The sequence below is a fragment of the Apteryx mantelli genome, chromosome 3, assembly GCF_036417845.1.
Source record: "Apteryx mantelli isolate bAptMan1 chromosome 3, bAptMan1.hap1, whole genome shotgun sequence".
Taxonomy (NCBI): domain Eukaryota; kingdom Metazoa; phylum Chordata; class Aves; order Apterygiformes; family Apterygidae; genus Apteryx; species Apteryx mantelli.
In genome coordinates, this window is record NC_089980.1 from 41,879,345 (window position 1) to 41,901,376 (window position 22,032).

At 40.8% G+C, this 22,032-nt stretch overlaps 1 protein-coding gene across 1 annotated transcript in view; it reads left to right on the top strand.

Annotated features, from left to right (window-relative positions):
- Positions 1-21,669, top strand: part of LRFN2 (leucine rich repeat and fibronectin type III domain containing 2) — a 41,332-nt gene extending 19,663 nt beyond the window's left edge. The window contains exon 2 of the mRNA XM_067294707.1: positions 19,924-21,669. Within this exon, the coding sequence (XP_067150808.1) occupies positions 19,924-20,842 (919 nt within the window). The 3' untranslated portion in view covers positions 20,843-21,669. The remainder of the gene's footprint in view (positions 1-19,923) is intronic.
- Positions 21,670-22,032: the final 363 nt, after the last annotated feature.

Consider the following 22,032-nt stretch of genomic DNA (forward strand, 5'->3'; position numbering starts at 1 on the left):
AATTTAGACTGTGATTGCACAGTCAGCTTAAACTGATCTGAGACTACCTGGCTGCTGAAGGAGGGTTACTCTTCCTCCTCCCACCCCTGCCTTCCCTCGCCAGCTCCAGCCCGCTGTAACAGCTCCGTGACAGCTGCTCTTTGGCACCTTGGGGAGCACATTTCAGTCGGATCTGTGAGCCTGACTCGCCTCAGCCCCTGGGCAGCAGGGCCAGCTCCTGGTGCAGCCAGGCAGGAGACAGGACTCTCCCTCTCAGCACCAGTGAATTTTGAGCTTTGGCCAGCTGGGAAGATGGACCTTTCAGTGGCTGAGTGAGGAAGCCAGTCCCTCTTCACTTCAATTTTCAAGAGGAGTAGGGGACAAATGCCTCCAAGGATGGAGTCTGAATAGGAGCATCATTCAGGTTTCTGCCTCTCCCTTTGGAGGGCCCTGTCTATTTGCTGCCCATGCAGAAGACAGAGACCATACAGACCCCTCTGCTGCCTTTCCCCCCAACCCTGCTAGCACATTTATTCCTGTCATGTCGCCTGCAACAAATATGCTGTAACTGGAGCATAGTAGCCATTTGTAGATGATACATTAGCCTAAACACAGTCCCACTCTCTCTGATACATGAGTTTGTTCTACAGAGCTATCAGGAATAAAAACTTTTGGTAGCTAAAGTCAGCAAATATAACTCTGAATGATGTGACTGATACGCTTTTCCTGCAGGCAGTGCTTCTGAAGACTGGTTGGTGATATTTTTATATGGATGCTTTGGGGAGAAGTCCCGTGCTTCAGAATATATTTCCCAGCACAATCGCAAATGAATTTACTGTGGCAGATGCAGGTACTGTGGACAATACATGATGTCCACCTGTCTGACATTTTCTTCCTGCAAAGTGAACAATAGTGAACAGAGTGTGGAAAGTAACTGTAACCTTAAATTACCTCTCTGATTTTTCCTCTTGGTGACCTGTTTTTTCCCCCTCTTCTGTTACATGCACATATTAATCTGAAAACTATAGCCTGACTTGTGAAGAAACTCCTAGAGAGCTGGCAATTTTTTGGTGGCTGGGGAGGATTTATGGATTTATCTATTCCAGGGAAGTTCCATCATTCTCAAATGCTGAAGCTTTGAGTGAGTTATGGCTCTGGGGAGAATGAAATACAACTATTAATCACTGACAGCCATGGGATGTCCTTTCCTCAGTAGGCAGCATGTGCCATTGTCAGTAGATCACAGAACCGCTGTTGACCTTGAATAGAGAAAAGTAAAGCATAAAGGTCATCTTTATTTCGTCTAGGCAGCAAAAACTTTGAAAATGCCTTATCATGAAAGCATTAAAAATCTACTGCACAAAACCCTTAGGCTGAGTGATACTGGCTTCCCCCCACTGAGTTCATGATGATCAAAATGATGATAGAGACACCTTAGAACTGAGTATTACTATAGAAACTTTTCAACTAACATGTTAAATGCAAAGACACTGGTTTTATGTTGTTATGTATTTATGTGATCCTGTGGCCCTCAGCTGAAGCTTCTAAATGTTATTTCAGTGTGTCTCTTAATATAATAATAACACATAAAAGTACATCACAGCCACAGGTACATTTTAAGTGACTGACTACAAAATAAATGACCTGTGTCTGGGCACACCAGAACTGGCTTTAAATACGTGGGACATCCTTCTCTTTCCTCTTACGTGTTTAATGGCTTAGTTTTCCACTTTACCCGGTGCATCCCCTTCGATTTCAACCACTTGTCCTAGTACTTTTTCCCTCAAGTAATCTCTGAATATTCTTCTTCATGTTCACTTTGTCCTGGTACAGATTGCTTGTGTCTACTTGGGTTTTCTCAAGTCTATCCTTCAACTATTTTATGAGGTGCCACAGGCTGTTTAGCCAGCCATCTTAGCTGTTAACAGGCCATCCATCACCCATGACACTGTCTTCCAAATCTCAGCAAATCCCTGCCTTCCTCCCCCAAGTATGCACGTCCATACTACCCTCTGACTCTCCCAAAAGAAAAAAAACACCTTTTTGGCTTTGTCACCCTGTCTCAACATCCGTTATTAACTTATTGGTCTGGCTTTATATGCAGGTACATAAATCAGTGTTTATGTTTCTCAGCCTGGAGCTAAAAATTGGAAATGAGTTGCAAGATTTTAACCTTGCAGTATTAGCCAGTAGAAGAAGATGGGGCTACTGATTCCCTGAGGAATCCTTAAGATTAGGTGTCTTTTTAAACCAGTGTGCTGTGGCTCAGTGGAAGAATCCCTGGATAAAACTTCCAAGCCTATGATGGACAATGCTGTCCAAAAGGTCAGACTAGATGTGCACAACCATCCATACTGCTCTTAACATTTGTGAACCAGCCACCTATAAAGGCAAAAATGTAAAAGCAGTCAAACTGCCAATCAAATCTTCCAGTAAAGTCAATAGGTTCAGTTAAACTCAGCGTACGTGACTACAATTGTATACATTAAAATTGCAATTGCTTTACCTTTTGTGAATATGAATAACTATTACTTTAACTGACAGTTATGTCACAGCAGTTACGCTGAATGGATCTTCTTAGGCCTTATCAAAAATAGGTATTACGTGGCCTTGCCTTCCTTGACAACTAAGCAGACTCTTTGTAACTGACACCGTAGAAGGCTGTCAAACTTTCAGTCAGTGCATGTCTTTAAGTATCAGCCCTCCCCTTACAGCTCTGCAAGTAATGAATTAATGAAAACACCAGGCACATTTCAAAGACTGCTGGTTATATCCTACCAAACTCTGAGCAATTTCCCATGGGAGCAGAAAGCACTTGGCAGGATCAAAGTCTCTATATTGTCGTTTGTTCACTGGATAAGCTATTAAGTTATGAACTATTAAGCTTCACCTAGCCTGTTCCTCTGGTATCTTTTCAATGGATTTCATCTTAGCAAGATTCAGCTTGCATGGGATATTTCTACTTGTGTGTAAACTGAGAAGAGTGAATTATGAATCGGAGTTACAGCTCTGGGCTGCCACTGAGAGGGAAAATTATGAAAATCTGCACTTTCTTGGTTGGGGATGCTTTTTGCCAGTCAGTCCCTTGGACAGTTGTATGCAAAGATCTTTTGAACACTGCAGACACATCTCTGCCTTTCAGCCTTCACTCTGTGCCATCAGTCACTGTGGAAGGGGGCTGGTCTAGACCTGTCTTTTTAGCTGTGTTGTTGTCTGGGATGGTTAGTGGTCACCAGACTCATTCATCAGTGTCTTCCTCTTTGCTGCTTCTGCTGGTGTTATTGATATATCAGTGTCAAGGTCTCAAGTACTGCAGTGCCAGCAGGGCTGCAGTTGAAAGACTGCAGTATCAGATTTCTTTTAAAAAATAACAACAGACTCAGTCCAGCAGTACAGGTTTGTCCAGGTTTAATGAGCATAAGCATAACCCTAAAACAGCTCTGCTTATAAACATTGGAGAAAGAGTTACGGCATAGTGTGCTGGTGGCTGAGTGAACAATCTCAATGCCAAAAGGCTCCCTGAGACTACTGTGTTCATTTCTGTGCCTCTACTCTCATTTATACCATGGTGAAAAACAACTGATATATTTGCATTTTATCTGGATCATGTTTTATGGCCATACTGTCCTATATACTTTATCTGAGTCATCCTATATCTATAGCAAGTTTTTCTTCCTCCCATCCTGAAAAGGATGCACACTTGATATCAGCCATCATCAACCTTGCAACTTCTGCTCAGGTAGGGGATTCGTGTATTAGTCAGATTTGTTAGCTAGACCTTCTTTTGTCATGCCATAGTAAACTTTTGTGTGAGCACCTGCAGTAGCGATTGCTCTAGCAAGCCTTACATCTATGTTATCCAATGCATAGAAACATCCTATCAGCCAAATCCACTTGTTTGTCTGGTACCCAAGAATAGAGCCAGGTGATCCCTCAACTTAGGGTAGCTATCTCTTGATTTTTATAAAGGGTTTCCATTAGAGACTATTCTAAGTGGATAATTTTGGATATTGATTACAGCATTTTGAGGTCCTCAAAGTATTTGCATAAAACTGCTCTGAATTCCTGCGAAATGGTGATCCTTTTTTTCCATCACCTAGGTCTCCCAGACGACATTTATAGGTTCTTGAGGGAAACAAATCTTGTAATTTGAGAAGCTTGTTCTGGGAGCAAACATCATGCCCACATTATCTCTCAAGCTGAGAACAGTGTAGAAATTTGTAACTTTGAAAATCTCCATTTCAAGTGATTACAAGTTGCTCTCTTCAGAGACAAACATATTCATTAACATTTCACCAGCTACTTCAGTATCTGAAAATCTCATTCTTATGGGAAATGACTCTGGACAAATCTAGGATGATGAATACAGAAAGGAGGATAATTTTTGTATGTTTTCTTTAGCAACTGGTATAACTAGTCCCTGGCAGTAGAATGGTAAAAGGTTGCTTGTAATGGGAGTGGGCTTTCCTCTCTTGAGGAACCATGAGCATGCTGGAACACAGTAGACAGAAAATTTTGAACACAAACATTTTGAGAAAGAAAAAGAGATGCTATCTCTTAGAATTCTCCGGTGGAGACTGTGTGGTAAGTGATCCATACGGATATACTCCTACATGATTACCCTTTTCTTAGGCTGTACCATATGTTCAGGAGCAGCAATTGCACTTCTCTTCATGCTGGAGGGAGAGCAGAGTGATTCACTCCAGACCAAGTTAAAAAAGTTCCAAATATTGGCAGATTCAGAAATATGTGTATGAATGCTCTGGGGCTCTTTGGAGAATAAAAGGGCCAGTATCCACAGACAAGTGCAGAGTGTATAGGAGAAAACAAGAGCTAGGTGAGTTGCTACCCTGTGGTAGGTCACTGTGTATTTACACTATGAGACTGGAAATTACACCTGTGACTATAAGAACTTTTATGTTTATTCACCTTTTCTATGGCACTGCAAAAAGTTGCCAGCACAGTCATTAAAAAGCAACTAATTTTCTGAAACATGGTTATGAAGTTTAGTCATGACAGAATAAATTCTTTTCTACTGCTGAGGTGCTAAAACCAATTAAGCATCCTTTAATATTTCACTGAAATTTAATCACTGTGAGTCAGAATTATACCTTCATTAGGTGCATAGTTACATGAATTTAGAACTAGACTCAGTCTTTGGCTTGTGCCTTATAGTTAGGCTAATGTGGAAGAGAGAAGCACACACATTGTGGGGAATCATTTGGCTCAGTCTGTAGTTTCTGTTGGCTGAGATAAGTTAATTATAATCCACCCACAAGACACATCAGATAGTAACTTCTCTAAAAGTTGTGTGAAAAGCAGTGGCTAGTAGAAGTTTACTGCAGTGCTTGAGCTGTCTCCATTTCATCCCTGAATGTGATCCTTTCCTGCCACCAAACAATTGTTGGCAGTGTCACAGCAGGGCCAATATTTCCAAAGTCAGGTCTAGGGAAAAAGATTCTCACTCAGTGTAGGGGAAGAGTACAAATACACACCTGCAAAGATGACATGCACATGTCCAGCAAAGGACTGCACCCTAAATCTCTCTTCTGCAAAGAATCCTGAACTCTAAAACAGATACAAAGACTTAGCAGTGCTTGGTCATAGGATTTTTCTCACCTGTACAATCTACTTGCGAAAGCATCAGGAATAAGACAGGCATGCACCCTGTCTGAGCTACCTCCAAGGATGGTGGAAACAAAGGCTCAGTCATGATCAAAGGCTGGTCCCAAGCAGACTGTGAGTAGAAGAGACAGCTCTTATCTTCCCATTCCAAGCAAAAATTCCCATTCTGCTTCCTTTGCTGCATTGTTTTGGGGGAAATACAAGTATTCTACCTAGAGACACCTTGGGACAGGCCACATCCTCTACCCTTGTTTAGTCAGAGTTGTTGTTCAGCAGTTTTACCAGCGTCATTTTTTCTGCTGGTGATTCTTCCTCTTGCTGTCGTTTTGATGAGGCAGAGAAACAAGGAAGGACTAATTAAACTTTCAGAAAAATAACTCCCCACACTCCAAAGCTGGAAGACTTCCTGAGCAAGAAGGTAGGAAAGGTCATTTCATCAGTCACAGTGAAAGATTCTGCCTCAAGTTTAACCCTCATTTTCTCCTTAAGCAAAAAGACAGACACTGCTTTGCTTAGATCCAGCCACAGACTGAGGGTAGTTCCTAGCCAAGCTCCATACATCACATGAACAGCACAGTCTCAGAGTAACCTAGAAAGAGGACTCATGATTTGGAAAAGAGAACTCAGAGCCAAGTAGCTATGTATTCGGTGGTGCAGAGGCAATTTTAGGACTTTTTCCAGTCCAGTTCACTTTAGGGAAGCCAAAATCAGCAGTATTACCACGTGAAGCAATCCCTTCACAGGGCTCCACAAGAGAATAAAGTTCCTGCCTACCTTATTCTCTTGCTCATACAAGCTGAGCTGCACTCCCATACTTCTGGTGTGCTTATTTATTGAGAAAACAAGGGAAGATGCTTTAGTAAGAGCAACAAAAGTTCTTTCTTCCTTGACTGCAGATTGTAAGGAAGCCCTTTAGCCCATGTAGTGGTTAAGGAAGGATGTATTTAACCTTCCTCTGGAGGATTACGTTGGCTATTAGAAATGATGAGTAAAAAGCCCTTATTGATAGCACTTATGACAAGTATACGTACAGGAAATCATAGAACTAGCATACCTTAGAATGCAGTGCTGGCTGTGTTCTCCAAGAAGCTGGGGATCTTGGATTTTTATGGAGTGATGTTTTCTTAGAGTATTTATTTTCCCTTCCTTTCTAGGAATGATAGATCCTGGCTTTATATTTCTTAGTCTTTTCAGAAGGGTCACACTCAGGTTTTGATACTGCTCGATATTATGAATCAAGGTTCAGTCCATCCATTTTTCTCCTAAAGATCAATGAACATTTGGCAAATTTTTATTATTGCTCATTTTGACAGGATGAGAACAGCATTCCCTTCTCTGATAGGAGAGATGACAAACAAGTCTGTATTCTCCAAGTGGGCAAAAGTTGTGGGTTTAGTATCACTGTGTATTTGATTTGCATTTTATTCCATACTCTCCTTTTTTAACTTTCAGTGTCATTTTTGCATGTCCTTCTTACTTATGCTATCTGGAGTTACGACAGGGAAGCTCAGGGAAGATTTTCCAGAGTGAAGAAGAGATAGTTTTGCAGCCTTTATACTTGAAAGTCTGCAGAGCAGAGCAGTCTGCCAGTCTTTTCCTTCATTGCTCACTGCTTTGAAAGTTTTTCAAGCAAAGATTAAAAAGTCCATTCTTTCACTACTCTTTCAGTAGTGCAGGGAGGTCTTACCTGTTTCAATATTTCTTCAAAGAAATTATTCACAAACTGTTCTCCATTATCTGTAATGACTTCAAAAGGATACCTGTAATGTGCAGAAGCTCCTTTGACTTTCATTCTACTGGCGGACAATGAAATATCTGTGATTGTGAGTACCTTAGGCACGATAACTAATAATCAGTCATGGTAAATAAGTAACAGACATACCATATCTGGATGTAGGGATATCCACAGACTGATGGCATGCCTAGCATGAGTTGTGACTGGTTTTCATGCAAAAACTCACTTGCTGGTGAGTTGTGCATTGTCTGAGTCCATTTGATCCTAAAACCATATTCAGCAAAACTGTGTAACTTAAGCTCTAAATCTCATGGGTAAATCTCATGACCCAGGTAAAGCTTTAATTAATTGGAGAGGTTAAAACATGATTTAGTCTCTTCTTAGCGTCATACCATCAAACCTACACAGGTCAGTTGTGGTTCTCTGAAATAAAGGGGAGAAATAAAGTCTGAGCAGTCTTCTATTAGTAACCTTACCTTTTAGTATGTCACCTTGCTGAAAAGTAGGATATAGTTCCACTCCAACTGTTTCTGCTTTCTGTGAGTGAGAGGAAACACAAGGAGGGCCAAATATATATTTTCAAAAGTATATGCTAGTAGCTGGAAGAAGAAAATCCAATTAATATTGCCTATGCTTTTTTCTCTGCAATAGGTTCACTGTTAGGACCTGCTGCCTGGTATTCTGGAGTGCTTACCTTCACTTTCGGGCATTGCTGTTAGCCTATGAGATGACCCTTGGCAACTTTTGTCAGTTTTCTATGTCTCATTTGTAGCATGTAAAGAACACTAGTGAACTACTTTCTAGTGCACTTCGTTCATGTACTAGAAATCTGTGACACTTGTCTAAGACCCTTAAGGAGAGAAACATAATTCTAGGCCAGAATCACAGAATTACAATATAGCTGGTGTTGGCAGGGGTCTCTGGAGATCATCTGGTCCAACACCCCTGCTCAAGTAGGATCAGCTAGAGCAGGTTGCCCAGGACCATGTCCAGTTGGGTTTTGAATATCTTCAGGGATGGAGACTCCACAACCTCTCTGGGCAACTTGTTCTAGTGTTCAACCACCCTCACAGTAAAGAAGTGTTTTCTTGTGTTCAGCTGGAATTTCCTGTGTTTCAGTTTGTGCCCATTGCCTCGCGTCCAGTCACGAACACCACTGAGAAGAGTCTGACCCCATCTTCTTTTGCCCGCCAGGACCCTCAGGTCCTTTTCTGCCAAGCTGCTCTCCAGCCGGTTGGCTCCCAGCCTGTATTGGTGCATGAAGTTATTCTTCCCTAGGTGCAGGACTTTGCAATTCCCTGTGTTGAACTTCATGAGGTTCCTTTCTGCCCATTTCCCCAGCCTGTCAAGGTCCCTCTAGAAAGATATCGTGCTACTAGTGGAGTCTACCATTAACTTCTGTTCTTCCTCCTGAGGTCATTATAAACGAAAGCCTGTTTTCTGACTTGGATGGATTTTAGCTTCCTTTTCACTGAGTGATGTGTTTGTCCCTCTTCACAGCGTATCCCTTCAGTCCAGCCTCAGCTTTGAAAGAAGCATGGTGTCTCTGGTTGCAGAGAAACGCTTTTATCTAATTTTGGTGTCACAAACTTAAAGTATGTAACTATGTTCTGGTCTCTTTCAGAGAGTTCCTAAATTCTATATGCCTTCATGTCTTTCTAGCCTATCTAGTCCTTCCAGCCTTCCTTTTCTTTTGCTTTCCTGTAATACCCAGAAAATGACACAATGTCAAACCTCTCCTTTAGGAAGTGTCTTTATTACATGTCTATGTCTCTCGCCCATACTCCCCACCCCCCACCCCTGCCAGGAGACAATGCTTTTGACCCTTAGTGATTTTTACACCCTATGTTCTCATTCTTCAAGTGAAAAGATATTCTTCTCGTAATGTTATTGTAAAAGTCACTCTGAATCATCTTGGTTCTTTTTACCTTGTGCATTGCTGTGCATATTTTGCAGGTTTTTTTGTTGCAAAAGATTTCCTCCCTCTTCTAATTCAGAAACAAAAAGCTTGATGGTTGACATAAAAGGTTTGTTATTTAAACCGTCCTTTATTATTTTTCAATAAATTTTCCTAATTTACAAGAAGCAAGCAATTCTGATGTATCTATTTTACATAACAAAAGATATTTCAAATGTTTGCTGAGGGGCTAGAGGGCTGGATCCCAATCTTTCAGTTTTCCTCAGATCTCTGCTTGCTTTTCAACCTTCCTGTGCTGATAAAAATCTCTTCAAGTAAGTCCCCTTTCATATCGCTAAATTGTGACTATGTTCTTCTCTGAATATACGTATATACTCTGACAGTATCTTTGGTGAGATGACATTTCTTTGGCTCATTTTTGGAGAATTGGCAAATGCAGTTCTCTCAGCCTCTCAACTGATATTAAAACTCATTCTTTCAGCTTCCTAGTGAGAGAGGTTTTCAGGATTCTGGGAGAAGACCATTCCTGATTTCTTTAGTTTATCCACAAGTTGAGTTACTGAAGTGTTAGCAGGGCCCAAGGGAACTTTGGTGGAATGTTTACATGAGACATGATTAAACTGTATAATAGCATATAGACTGTGTCTTAAACTGATGTTAAGATATATTTGTATATAAGCCAGTATATCAGTTTATACACAGAGTTTCCATTGATATTGAGACTTCTGACTCAATCTGTAAGAATCTTTCTGCTATTTGGAATAGTTAAAATAATCTTGTTAGCTGTTCTGTTAGCTGGCACCAAGCTTCTCTGAGCAGTACAAAAAGACTTTGTGACAGAGTAGCCTGGAACAGCCTGCAGGAGTTTATTTTGACCAGTCAATTACAAAACATGCCAGAACACCACTTCAAGCAGTGCCTGGGGTTTGTGGCATTCCAGCACAACCTTCTAGATATAAAATTAACCTGTGTAGTAGGGCATGGAGTTCCTGTAGGATATGTGAGTTGCAAGCTAGCACCAAGTGCCCGCATAGTAAGCCTGGAAGAAGCTGCTAGTAGTCACCCAAAATCCTTCTCCTCCTCACTTCAGCTCACCTGAACTCTTATGGAAAAGGAAGGTCAACAGCTGACAATCACTATGGGATCCCAGTCATCTCTTCTTGATCCTATCATTATCGTTTGCACAGATTTCATTGCCTTGAAGTAAGCGGACAGCTCTGCTTGTAACATGCAAGAAGGGACAGCATGTGGCTGACTGTCACAGCTGTGTTCTGCTGGAAAAATAGCAGAATCCCTTTTGCAAATGAATTTCCTCTGAGCTCTTAAATTTGCTCATTATTTATAATATTGTTTCTTTTCTAGGAACCTCTGCTACATGCTGGTATGGTAGATGACCTTTTCTGGTGTAACTCTTCAGCTCTGTAAAAAAAAATTCAAAATTACTTGGGTCAGAGAGAGAGAAAATAAGCATGACACTTCAGCCAAGCAGATGGGCTATCTGTCTGTAAAACCCTGGGAACAGCGTCCCAGGTCACACACACTCTTCAAAGACTTGAACACACCTTTCATGCATAACTTTTATCTGTTCTCATCCTTGGAAATTGTGTTGTAATGTGTTGTTGTGACTATCAGTAGAATAGCTTACTGACTTTAGGTATTTTTTGATTAATCTCAGATTTACAATCTGGCTCTTCAAAACACTGCTGAGAATTATGATAGCTCTCTGACTCTACATTAATATGATACAGAGTGAATTTATTGGTATGGCTATGCATTGTTTCTATAAATACTTCAGCTTCACATTTACTAACAGGAATACTGTGTGGGCTTTCATTTATACTGCTAATGAGCTTAAATATGTTTTAGTTGGATTTGAATCAGTGTGAGGATTTTTTTCTGAGGCAGTTAGTATCCCAGATATATTGAGGTGAAAGGTGTTCTTTGTGCATTTGAATAGCTTTGGTTGATTGAATGTAATTTATCTTTTGTGCTGCCAAATGTTCATGGGGTATGTCTGTATTCCCTTAGGAGATTAAAGTTAATGGTCAGGGCACCAAATGCCTGCTGCTGTCACGTCCGTGTGAAAGAAATGATAGCGTAGAGCAGGGAACTTGCAAGTCTCCTTTTTGTGCTGTCTTACCAACATTAACCAAAATGAGGTTGCCTCAGTACAGAAGCTTGCACCTGGAGAGCTGAACTGAGCACCTTCCCTGATGCAGGGCATCACAGAGTGAGTCTGGTGGTCTTCATTCACCCAGAAGTGCCTCACCAGCTCTGCTGGCTTGTGGATCCCTACTGTAGGCCAGAATCTGGATGGAAATAATAGGGAGAGGAGAATTGCCTCTTAGAGCAATGGGTGATGGAGAGAAGCAGAATACCTTGTGCCACAGTGCCTCTTTCTCAGCCTCGTGCAATAATGAAGCCTATGCTTTGTTCTGTAACCTGTTGCATGGCTTAGTGCATCCCCTGTGGACACCATTCAGAAGTCTAATAGATCTCACCAGAAATTTATATTCTCTGAGGTAGAGGTTCAATGCTTTTATTTTTTTTTTCTTTCCCCTGTAGCTCTGTAGATATATTCATTATCAGTAACTCCCTGGCCCACCATTTCATGGCAGATTTTTATCAATTGTTTTTGGCTCTATCTTCTCCCCCCACCCTCTTACTTTTCTATGTGAGCAGAAAAGAGCGTAAGCAAATTAGGAAATAATAATGAAACAATATGTATGTGTTTCATTTGACAAGACAGATTCTCTGAAGGGCAGCTGCATGCATGAGTGATGAGGAGACAAGATTCAGAAAACCAGGAAGGGATTTGGGTTTAATAATAAATGTTCCATCAAGAGGCAAAATCATGATTGTATGTCATAAAGACACAAAACCTGATAAATTAAAAAATGCAGGGAAATATTAATGCTGGGTTGGGTTAGTGTTTACTGAACAAGCCTGACTACCTCCCAGTATTATCTGACATTTTCTTGTGTTGGCATGACTGACAAAGAAATTATGCCATGTTGCTAGTACTAAAAACCGTCTCATTCCCAGGACACCAGAAGTAGTCAGATACAACTGTCCTCTTTTCCAGGTGCAAGTCACAGTAGCTCTATGTCGTTTTCAGATTCTCGGATTCAAAAGTCTTGAATCAGGCATGAAACAATTATGAGATTTCACATGGTAGAATAGTTGGCACTATGTATTTGTTTCTTAATTCCTGAGTCTTTGGGATGATTGAAGTTATATTTTCAAGGGTTTTTTTTGTTGTTTTTGCAGTTTTAAGGGTCATAAATTAATCTTCAGTGTTGGTTTACTTGATTTTTAATAACACTTGAGCCTCTGTTTTCATTCTGTGACTCCAGGAACTGGGGCTTTCAGGGGAAAAAAAAAACAATAAAAATGCCAACAACACTACATACCATAAAACTTTCAAGGAAATCACAAAAGTTGGCATCACTGAAGAGTGCTAGCTGTGCAGTCCAAATACATCAATTCCTTGCTTTTGCTCCTGGGCAATACATCATGTGTGACATTTTCAGTACAATTTAGATCCTTCTAGTCTTCTTCTGATCTTTTTTGCCCTTTTCTCCAGGCTTCTCAATATCTGTCCACCATCTAAACTCTTCCTACTGCTCTAATTCACTTCACTATCTTTCTGATTGTCTCATTTTCTGCTTAAAGACCTTCCCCTGCATTTGATTGCACTCAGCTGTGTATTGATCTGTTTCTGTGATCTTGGTCACCATTCAGTGGCCTACTGATCTACTTCCATCATTTTGATGGTCACCACATGCCTGATAGTGCCCTGCCAATGGCTGCTTTGAGCCCCTTTGTCTTTCTCCTGTTTTCTACTGCTCTGACACTGCCAGAGCCACCAACTTTCATCATCCTCTTTTCTTCTTGCATACTCGCTCATGTCAGCCTGATATTCTTTCTTTCCTTAGCTGTCATCCCTGAAATAACACCTCATTATTATCTCTATTTTTCAGAAGCAAGATCTGTGTGCCACTAAGTTACATTCACCAGGATTTAAGGGTCTTTTATGTGTTATTTCTGCCAGCGATGAAGTCCATCCTCTGATTTCCCACTCTTCTCACTGACTCTTTAGCCAGTCTCTGTTCAGTATGTCACTTTTGATACTTCCTCCCTCCCATTCTCTACCATCCCACTTTAATCCCACTGGGACCGAAAGTGGGCACTCCACCTGAAAGATGGAGCAGGTCCCTACCAGACCTTTCTACAGTGCTTTCAAGGAGACCTAGCCGGCATTATCATTCTTTAAGAATTACCTGTTGAGTTGGAAAAAAATAAAATAAATAAAAAATAGAGGATGAAGTTACTGATGAACTAAATTAACTTGAGATTTTAATTTAAGCTTGAGATTTTCCCTGGAAAATCAAAATTCATCAGATTCCAGTATTAAACGTTTTTGGATCAATTTTTAATTCTGAGATCATCGATGGTGGTATTTTGCACTTCTTATGTGAATGCAATTGTGTGTTTGAGATAATTTAAGATTAGGAAGGTGCAGTGAGATTGATATTATCGCAGTAAGGGATTTCTATACAGGGAAGTTAGTGTGCTAAATAACCAGGATAAGATTTTACAGAACCGTAGCCATTTCTCACTGCCATCCCTCTTCCCCTTCCTTTTCCCCTCTCCATTACAAACTTGTAGTTCATGGTGACAATATTTAATACTGGAAACATTTACTTTGCATTGAGTGTACAGGCTACAGCTGCATTAATAAATTAAAGAGTGCCCAGAAACATTCCCATGCACCAGAACCCCATCATCTATACTGTAGAACCTACATGAAGGATTTGGGTAGAGCAGTTTAGGCACAGCAAGTTTATGCCCTAGCAGTCGGGCTTTTTTACAGATACACGCACTTAATAAATTAGCATGACTTTCAGTTTGAAATGCTTTTCAGTTGAAAAAGAGAAATTGTTGCAATATAGATAATGTATGGCCCTGGATAATACAAAAAAGGGCCATGAGAGAAGCAACATAATCTAGTGAGTAAGCATAAAACTGACTCTGGGGAGATGCAAGTGCCTTCCCAAAGGAATTACCTTGAAAGCTCCTGGCCAGTCCTCTCATTAAAGCAGCCAGTTTCAAGCAAAGACCAGATGGTATCATACCCCTCGTATGATGGAGAAAAGGAACAGAATTTCCTAGCCAATTAGCCTGATCTGTCTTTTCTCTAATTTGTCAGTTTTGCATAACCACAGTATTAACCAGCAGTTCGCTCTCACTGATCCCCAATGCTACAAAGAAGAAAAGAACCCATTTGTATATTACAGTCTAATCATAATATCTACTATTTCCTTCCGTATACTACAGGCCTCTTTTGAAAGGAAATTGCTGGCATTATCCCCTTTTTATAAATGAGGAGACTTACAGCACAACAAAATGATTTCTCAGGAACTGAGAATTACTGATAAAGTAGAGCCTGATGTCAGTGTAACTGATAAAGTAGGGAATAAAAGTCAGGTCTCCTAAATTCTCAGCCCAGTTCACTCTCTGCAAGCTTCAGTGAGCACTTGCATCTGGTTTTATAAGTGAAGTCTGCAACAAAACTTTTTCTCCTGCATTTCTAAGTCATTTATTTTCTAATTTTCTTAATATCGCCACAAGCTGAAGTGAGTTATTACAGAATTGCTTTACATATGTTATGTCTTCAAGGACACAACAAGGACTTTTTAGTGTTGGGGGTAGAAAATAGAGTTGAATTCGAGAAGGGTGCTAAAACTATGCTTCCTTTTTAAAAAACAGATCTTACAGTCTCACTTTGGTGCTTCCAGAAAATGAGACATAAATCTCCATGTATTGAAGGGAAAGTATTGTTTGCAAAAGCCCTGCAAATTGTCATCTCATACTCATAGCTCTTCATCACATGTAAATTCTTACAGGATCATCTACTGCTATTCCATTTCAGGCACTTTTGCTATGCCCCAGTCCCAGCCAGTAGCTCCCCTCCTCTTTCAGTAAGTGATGTCATTGTGCCTGTGAGATAAGAGGATTTTTTTTTTTTGTAAATTAAGAAGGTCAGTTTTAGGACACCCATGTTCATTTCATTCCTTAGAGGCAAGATTTTCAAAGAAGTCAGACCATGTTCTTATATGAATGGTTTTCCTTGAGTTATTTTGATCTTCACTGATATGGTTCAGCAACTACCTTAAGAATCAGATAACAAAATCCCAGCATCAGCATGGGGGAAATTTGCTTGCTCTTCCTGCCCCAAGAAAAATAAAATAGAGGCAAAAGACAGAAATTACTGTGTCATATGTGTCTGGACCACAGTGAAATTTCAGAAAGAAGAGATTTAAGACTCATGAGGCTTTTCAAATTTGTTGTTGTTCTAATTAGGTTTTAAATACCCCTTTGTTAAGTGGATTGTCTATCTATATGTAGAGGTAAGGTTGTTTTTAGATCCTCTGCTGTGAAATGTCACTACACTTATGCTTGAGTATTTGTTTTCTTTCCCTTGAGTAATCTTTTCCAATGCTTACAATTCTTGTGCTCCTTAAACTGTGCACATTAAAAGCTATCCTAGTAATCTCAGATTAAAATTAAGCAAGTGTTTTGCTTGTTGATTTCCTCATGCAGTTAGTCAGCCGTTTCTCTTTTTTTCCTAAATAAGGCTATGTGTAATTGAGGTCTCTGCTCCAGTTCTGTGATAAGAAACAGCTCTGCAAGATCACACTGCCTTGAAGAGCGTATGAACAATATCAGGCTCCTTGCTTCAAGATATTGGTACAATCCAATAGGTTTGGTATCTGAGGACTGTGAGCATTGTGAGCACAATGATCTTCTGAGTTCAAAAGCTCTCAGCTTTCAAAAGCTGTTTTTGATCTTCTCCAATGAACCAGACAATAGGTTCTTACTACCTGAACTCAACTTTCTGTGTTTAGCCCACAAGTCGACTGAACAAACTCTTGGGGGAGCTGACCAGCCACAATTTTAAAGACTCCTTTTGGTTTTCTCCCAACTCCTAGTTATTGAGTCCAAATGGCAGAGAATGGTCCTCCATGATTAATGGTGGTAAAGTACAGAGCATCTATGAAAAGCCTCCCCCTGGGTTGGAGTAAACCAAAGATTGAAGTGGCATCTTGCAGCTACCTACGCTGGGGATAATCAAAGAGTCATCAGTATCCCAGAGTGAAAATGTGTCTTCATTGATTTTAGGTGTGGGGAATGTTACGAGTTGTCATCCATCATAGCTGACTGGCAGTAGGTTTGGGAAGGGTGGGTTCAAGCTGGGAGAGAGTCACAAAATACTCTTACAATTTGGCAACTTCATCAAAACAAGATCATCTTCCCTAGAAGCTAGAAAGCTGTTTCTGAGATTAGTTACTTAACTCCTAGTATTCTTGAACTTGGTGCTTATGCCTATGCTCAGCTGTTCTTTTACAATAACATTAATTTGAATATTTTACAAGAACATTTGAAGTTTATTTATAGAACCATCCAAAATTCTTCGTTGTAGATGTATATGGAGAGTTGATTGCTTTTTCCATATTGGGATTGCAACTGTGTTCCATTATAAACCTATTATTAGTCCCAGTACTACCACAGCTGTAGCTGCCAGGACTGACTGAGTTTAGAAATCACTCAGTTTCTTTCGAAGGCTAAGAGGAGCTTTTATGGCAAGTATCAAAACTGTTAACTTGGCCAGGCTTTAGGACTCATCATTGCATCACTGCCATATTTTCAAAAATGCACTGGCCTTACAGTGTCACTCTCACTGATTGCCAGCCCTTGAAATATTCCAGGCAGTTATATTTCCTTGAAAGACTGTGTGTATTCTATATTTGAAGAGAACAAGTTGTAAATAATTGAAGCTATCAGTGTTTACTGATACTTTACTATATAAATTGGCATGGTACATTAGGCTGAACTATTGTATTTCTATATGCATAAGATATGTGTAAAGCTACATATTAGGTAAACCCAGTTATTTGCTGCTTGCTTGGAGACAATATAAGGATACCTCTGTGTTTCACTGGTGCAAGGCAAGAGGAACTGTTCTAACTGATAGTGCTATAGCTCTGTTTTTTGAGAGTTATGACCAAAGTCCTAGGCTCCTTTTTGTGGGGTTGACTATTCTCTCTTCTAACAGTGGTACCTGTTTTTACCAGAGTTTCATAGTGAAAGAACTTCTAAAAGACTTAAGCGCTGCAGATCTTTTTTAAGCATGTGGATCAGAGTGATAGTGGAATGTGGAATATAGCATCAGGTAGCACAGCACGAGATATGAAGCAGTCAGTAGCACTGTTAATAAATGAGATATAGCTGTATATGTGAGAATTGATAGGATTCTGTTATTCCATATATCATTCTTGATGTGTGCATATGAAGTCCCCTTGGCAGGATGGGGACTATATGAAGCCTATGCAAGGAAGGAAAGAAAGAAGAAAAACTTTTCCACTCCTCAGAGTGGCGTAAAGCAAGGGATGAGTGACCTGCAGGAAACAGTGGGGTCCTGCAATCTGCAGGACATGGGAGAGCTGAGGGAATCATCTGGTGGGGGGACAACACCACTAACAAGGGCAGAGATATTTCAGTCAACACCAGGCCTTCCTCTGAAGCTTTCAGTATGTCCCTGCTTACAGAAAGGCTGGAAAAAGTGAGAGCATATACCAGCTAGAAATAGAGTCATAACTGCCAACCCACTGGCCCACTTATTTACAGATGGGAGAATAGTTTGTGAATTACAGTAATGGCTAGGACAGAGTTCAGGCAAGGAGAAATATAGTAATAGTCAACAGGAACAATCAGTACCAGACTCTGTGGCTACTAGTTATGCTGACAGTACAAAACAGTTTGTTGAACAGTTCAGTAGAGGACAAGCATTGCCCCAGCCACAGTGGCTGGAGGTGTGTTGTCCTAAGAGCCACAGCGAGGGGAGAACAATTCGAAATAACTCCAGAACAACCATTTTGACCATAAACAACTGTTTTAGCAAATGTATCTGGAGCTTTCCAGGAGGGCTGCTTTCTGTGATCTCAGCTCATTCTGAAAAGCTCATCTGTGTTTGTGCAGAATGGCTCTATTACAATGATAAATGTGCCACAGATCTCAAATATAACATTGAGTAAACCTACCAGGTGATGTTTTTATTCCAGCTGTCTCTCACTGATACTTCTTTTATTTACAAAATTCTTTTGTTTGTTTGTTTGCTTTTTAAAAAGGAGCCACATCCTTGCCTGTGGCCACACTGAAGGGGCGTGTAAGTGTGCGTGAACGCATAAATGCAAAGATGATCAGAAGCTCATCTTTGCAGTGCCCTGATGTTGCTGCTTCTCTGTGCAGGCACATTCCCTTCCACTGCACAGAAAGGCCTCTGGAGTGCTGTAATTTATGCTAACTGCAATAGCTATTTGAGGCTAAGAAAGCCAGACACTCCCATGCAGAGTATGCTGTTTTCCTCTAGCCAGGCCTTGCCTTCCTCTTTGCACTCACACCATTTTCCTCCGTGGTGTAAGTGCCTCGAGGGCTGCTTTGCTGTTGATGCTAAAGAGCTGTAGTTCTAAGTAAGAATGGGCTCCTTTTTTCATTTCAACTTTTTTCTCTCACTCAAACCCATTATTATGGAGAGGTAAAGAGAAAAATGTACAGGATACCTCTTTGGTTGTATTCTTAGCCTCCCACCAGGCACTAAATCTGAGATTTGCCACTGCCCTGACTATTGTGCTGCAGTTTTCACCAGTGTGAAGTGGGGGTAGACCATGTTCATTACCATCTGATAAGTTTGAATGCTAGCGATGCTCTAACCTTGCATGGGTGCAAATGACTGCTTAAGTTTTGTGGCAGCAAAGAGTAACACTCATAAATGACCAAACCTGGAGTACAGCTTGGGTCTATCTATTAGTTTGCTGTAATTAGGTTTTGTTTTGAGTAGGTTAAAAAAACCCAAAAACTTGCATCTTCCTACCTCTCCTCTCACTTCCATAGCTCATAGTGCCAATGCCAGTATTTCTTTTTGACTCAAATAGAGGAAGATGATTGCAAGGAGAAATCTCTGGCAAAGTAGATATCTGCATTTCTAGGAGCCATTTTCCATAGCGGGGAGTAGGAGGATGGGGAAAGGAGGTGGGGAGCAGGGAAAGAGAGAGAGGTGGCTGCCTGCCATGCATTTTCAGGAAATGTGCAGCCTGAATGTAGCCTCTTGTCTTAACAAGGTAAGCAACCTGCTGATGTTACAAAGTAAATGTTCAGGCACCCATGAAGCAATGTCACGGCTGCCAGGTTCAGACTCAGCAAAGGCAAGGATCATTTGCATGCTCAGAAAGAACTGCTTGTTGCAGGCAGGTATTTTTGTTCTGAATTATTTGTTCAGGTTTAGGTATATTTAAGATTAGGACAGATGCAGGTGAGGAGAAAAAAAAAAACAGACTAGTTTGGTCTGCTTTTTCTTTTTTACCCTTTATTGCATATTAGAGAGATGGCCCTGAAAACTTGTGCATTGCTAAATGCTGGGATACTGGACCCACAGGGATTGGGAAGTTTGAACATATGTTTGAACTTCATAACTCTGGCTCATCTCTGCCAGGACCCAGCACAGTAAACACCACATTGTTCTTATGTCTGCCCTCCTGTCTATTCCCTTAGTGTCAAGAGTAACCTATTTTATTCTCTCTCTCTCTCTCTCTCTCTCTTTTTAAAGGATGATTCCTGCTACAAACAAAGCCTTTGTGGTAAACAACCTTGTTTCTGGGACAGGCTATGACCTCTGTGTCCTGGCAATGTGGGATGACACAGCTACGACCCTTACTGCCACCAACATTGTGGGATGTGCCCAGTTCTTCACCAAAGAAGACTATCCTCAGTGCCAGTCCATCCACAGCCAGTTCCTGGGTGGGACCATGATTCTGATCATTGGAGGCATCATTGTGGCAACTTTATTGGTGTTCATTATTATACTCATGGTCCGCTACAAGGTCTGCAACAATTCACAGGGGAAGATGTCCAACGTCAGCAACGTCTACTCACAAACAAATGGAGCACAACCAGTTCAGAATGGAGTCCTGCCCCAAGTCAACCCCAAAGTGGTGGTGAGAAATGAACTTATGGAGTTTAACTGTGAGTCCATGCGGAGCAGTATCTCCTCTTCCTCCAGCTCCGCGAATAACCGCGACTGTGATGACTATAGCCTCCAAAGTGAACAGGGCACATTGTCCAGTAAGTGGAGGCCCCCCTCTAGGTCAAAACACAATATTGACCGGCTAATGGGAGCTTTTGCCTCCCTGGAACTGAAATGTCAGAAAAAGGAGGATGCAACAGACTCCAGAACTTCCACAGTGGCCCGCCACTCGGACAAAGAGCCACTGCTGGGCCAAGCAGAGTCCAAATTTCGCAGCCTCCTCACATTGCCTTTGGAGGGCAAAACTAAACGCAGCCATTCTTTTGACATGGGGGACTTTGCCACATCTCAGTGTTGCACCTACCCAAAAAAGATAACAAACATTTGGACAAAGAGGAGCCTCTCTGTGAACGGCATGCTTTTGCAGTATGATGACAATGACCTAATAGGGGCAAAAGGAACTTTTGGGAGCTCAGAATGGGTAATGGAAAGCACAGTGTAAATACCAGTGTCTCCCTCTCTCTTCTCACCTCATGTGTGATAAAGCATGGTTTGCTGCAGGGCCATGCATTTGAAAAGAGAGGGGTGGGAACGTTCTCAATCATAATGGCCAAAAAGATAGGTAAATAAATAAGTAATGGGGATAAAGAGGAAGAAGGTCATGAAATGTGAATAGGCACGTATGGCACCTTTCATGTCTGGCCCCAGCTAAACCATGCGTGAATGTTTCAAGGAATTTTCTAGTTGTATTTAGCATTGCTTTCCAAAAGTTTCTCAGCCTCTTGGTGAACCGTCAAACAAGATTAAACAAGGAAGGTAAAATGGGTTTAACAGCACAAATCTAATTTTGAAGGGTTTGGGTTTTTTTCCACCCTCTTCTTTTAACCTCAGAAATACACTTCTGTGGATATAAGACTGGTGCTAGGATGTCTCTGGCTGTTATTGCAAGTGACATTCTCAAAAGTGCAGACAGGGCATCCAGAGGGACAGATCAGAGCAAATGTTAAGCTTAATATCATGGTGTTAACAGTGACATCTGGAAAAATAATAATACCTTTTGTTGAGTGGACTTTTGGTTGGGATTTGATGATTTTTTTATTTGCCTTGTTACTGGTTTGAGGTTGTTTTTTTCCCCCACAGCAGAAAGTATGTTTTCATGAGGGTTTTTTTGTTTGTTTTTGTTTTCAGTCTCTCATCAATCCCCTTGATGAAAAGGAGGATATGTACAAAGGTCAAATTTCTGATGTACTGTATAACCCACCTCCAACACCACCCCTTTGTATCCTAGGAAAAAATGAAATCTAGGGGCTAATAAATTTAAAAAAAATTCCTCTTTTTTCCATCTTCTTCATAGTCTCTGCTTGTCAATGCACAAGGCAGATTGCAGCAGCTATTGATATCTGTGGGAGTTTAGCTATCAAAGATAGGAAAAATAGTAATCAGATTTCATATCTAAAAAAAAGAAAGAGAAAACAAAAGTGTCTCCCATGTATTCTCCACTTTATGAATACCAATTGCTTCTGGCAAAGGTCATGCTGTCGCTCTCTGTTCAGCTGACAATGAAACAAAGAAAACACACACTTTCACTCTATTGTGACAAGAGCTCTTTTGTACAGTCGCCCCAACAGGACTTGACTGTATCAGTAGAATCACAGGAAATGTAAGTTTTGTGCATACTCAGGGGATTGAGTA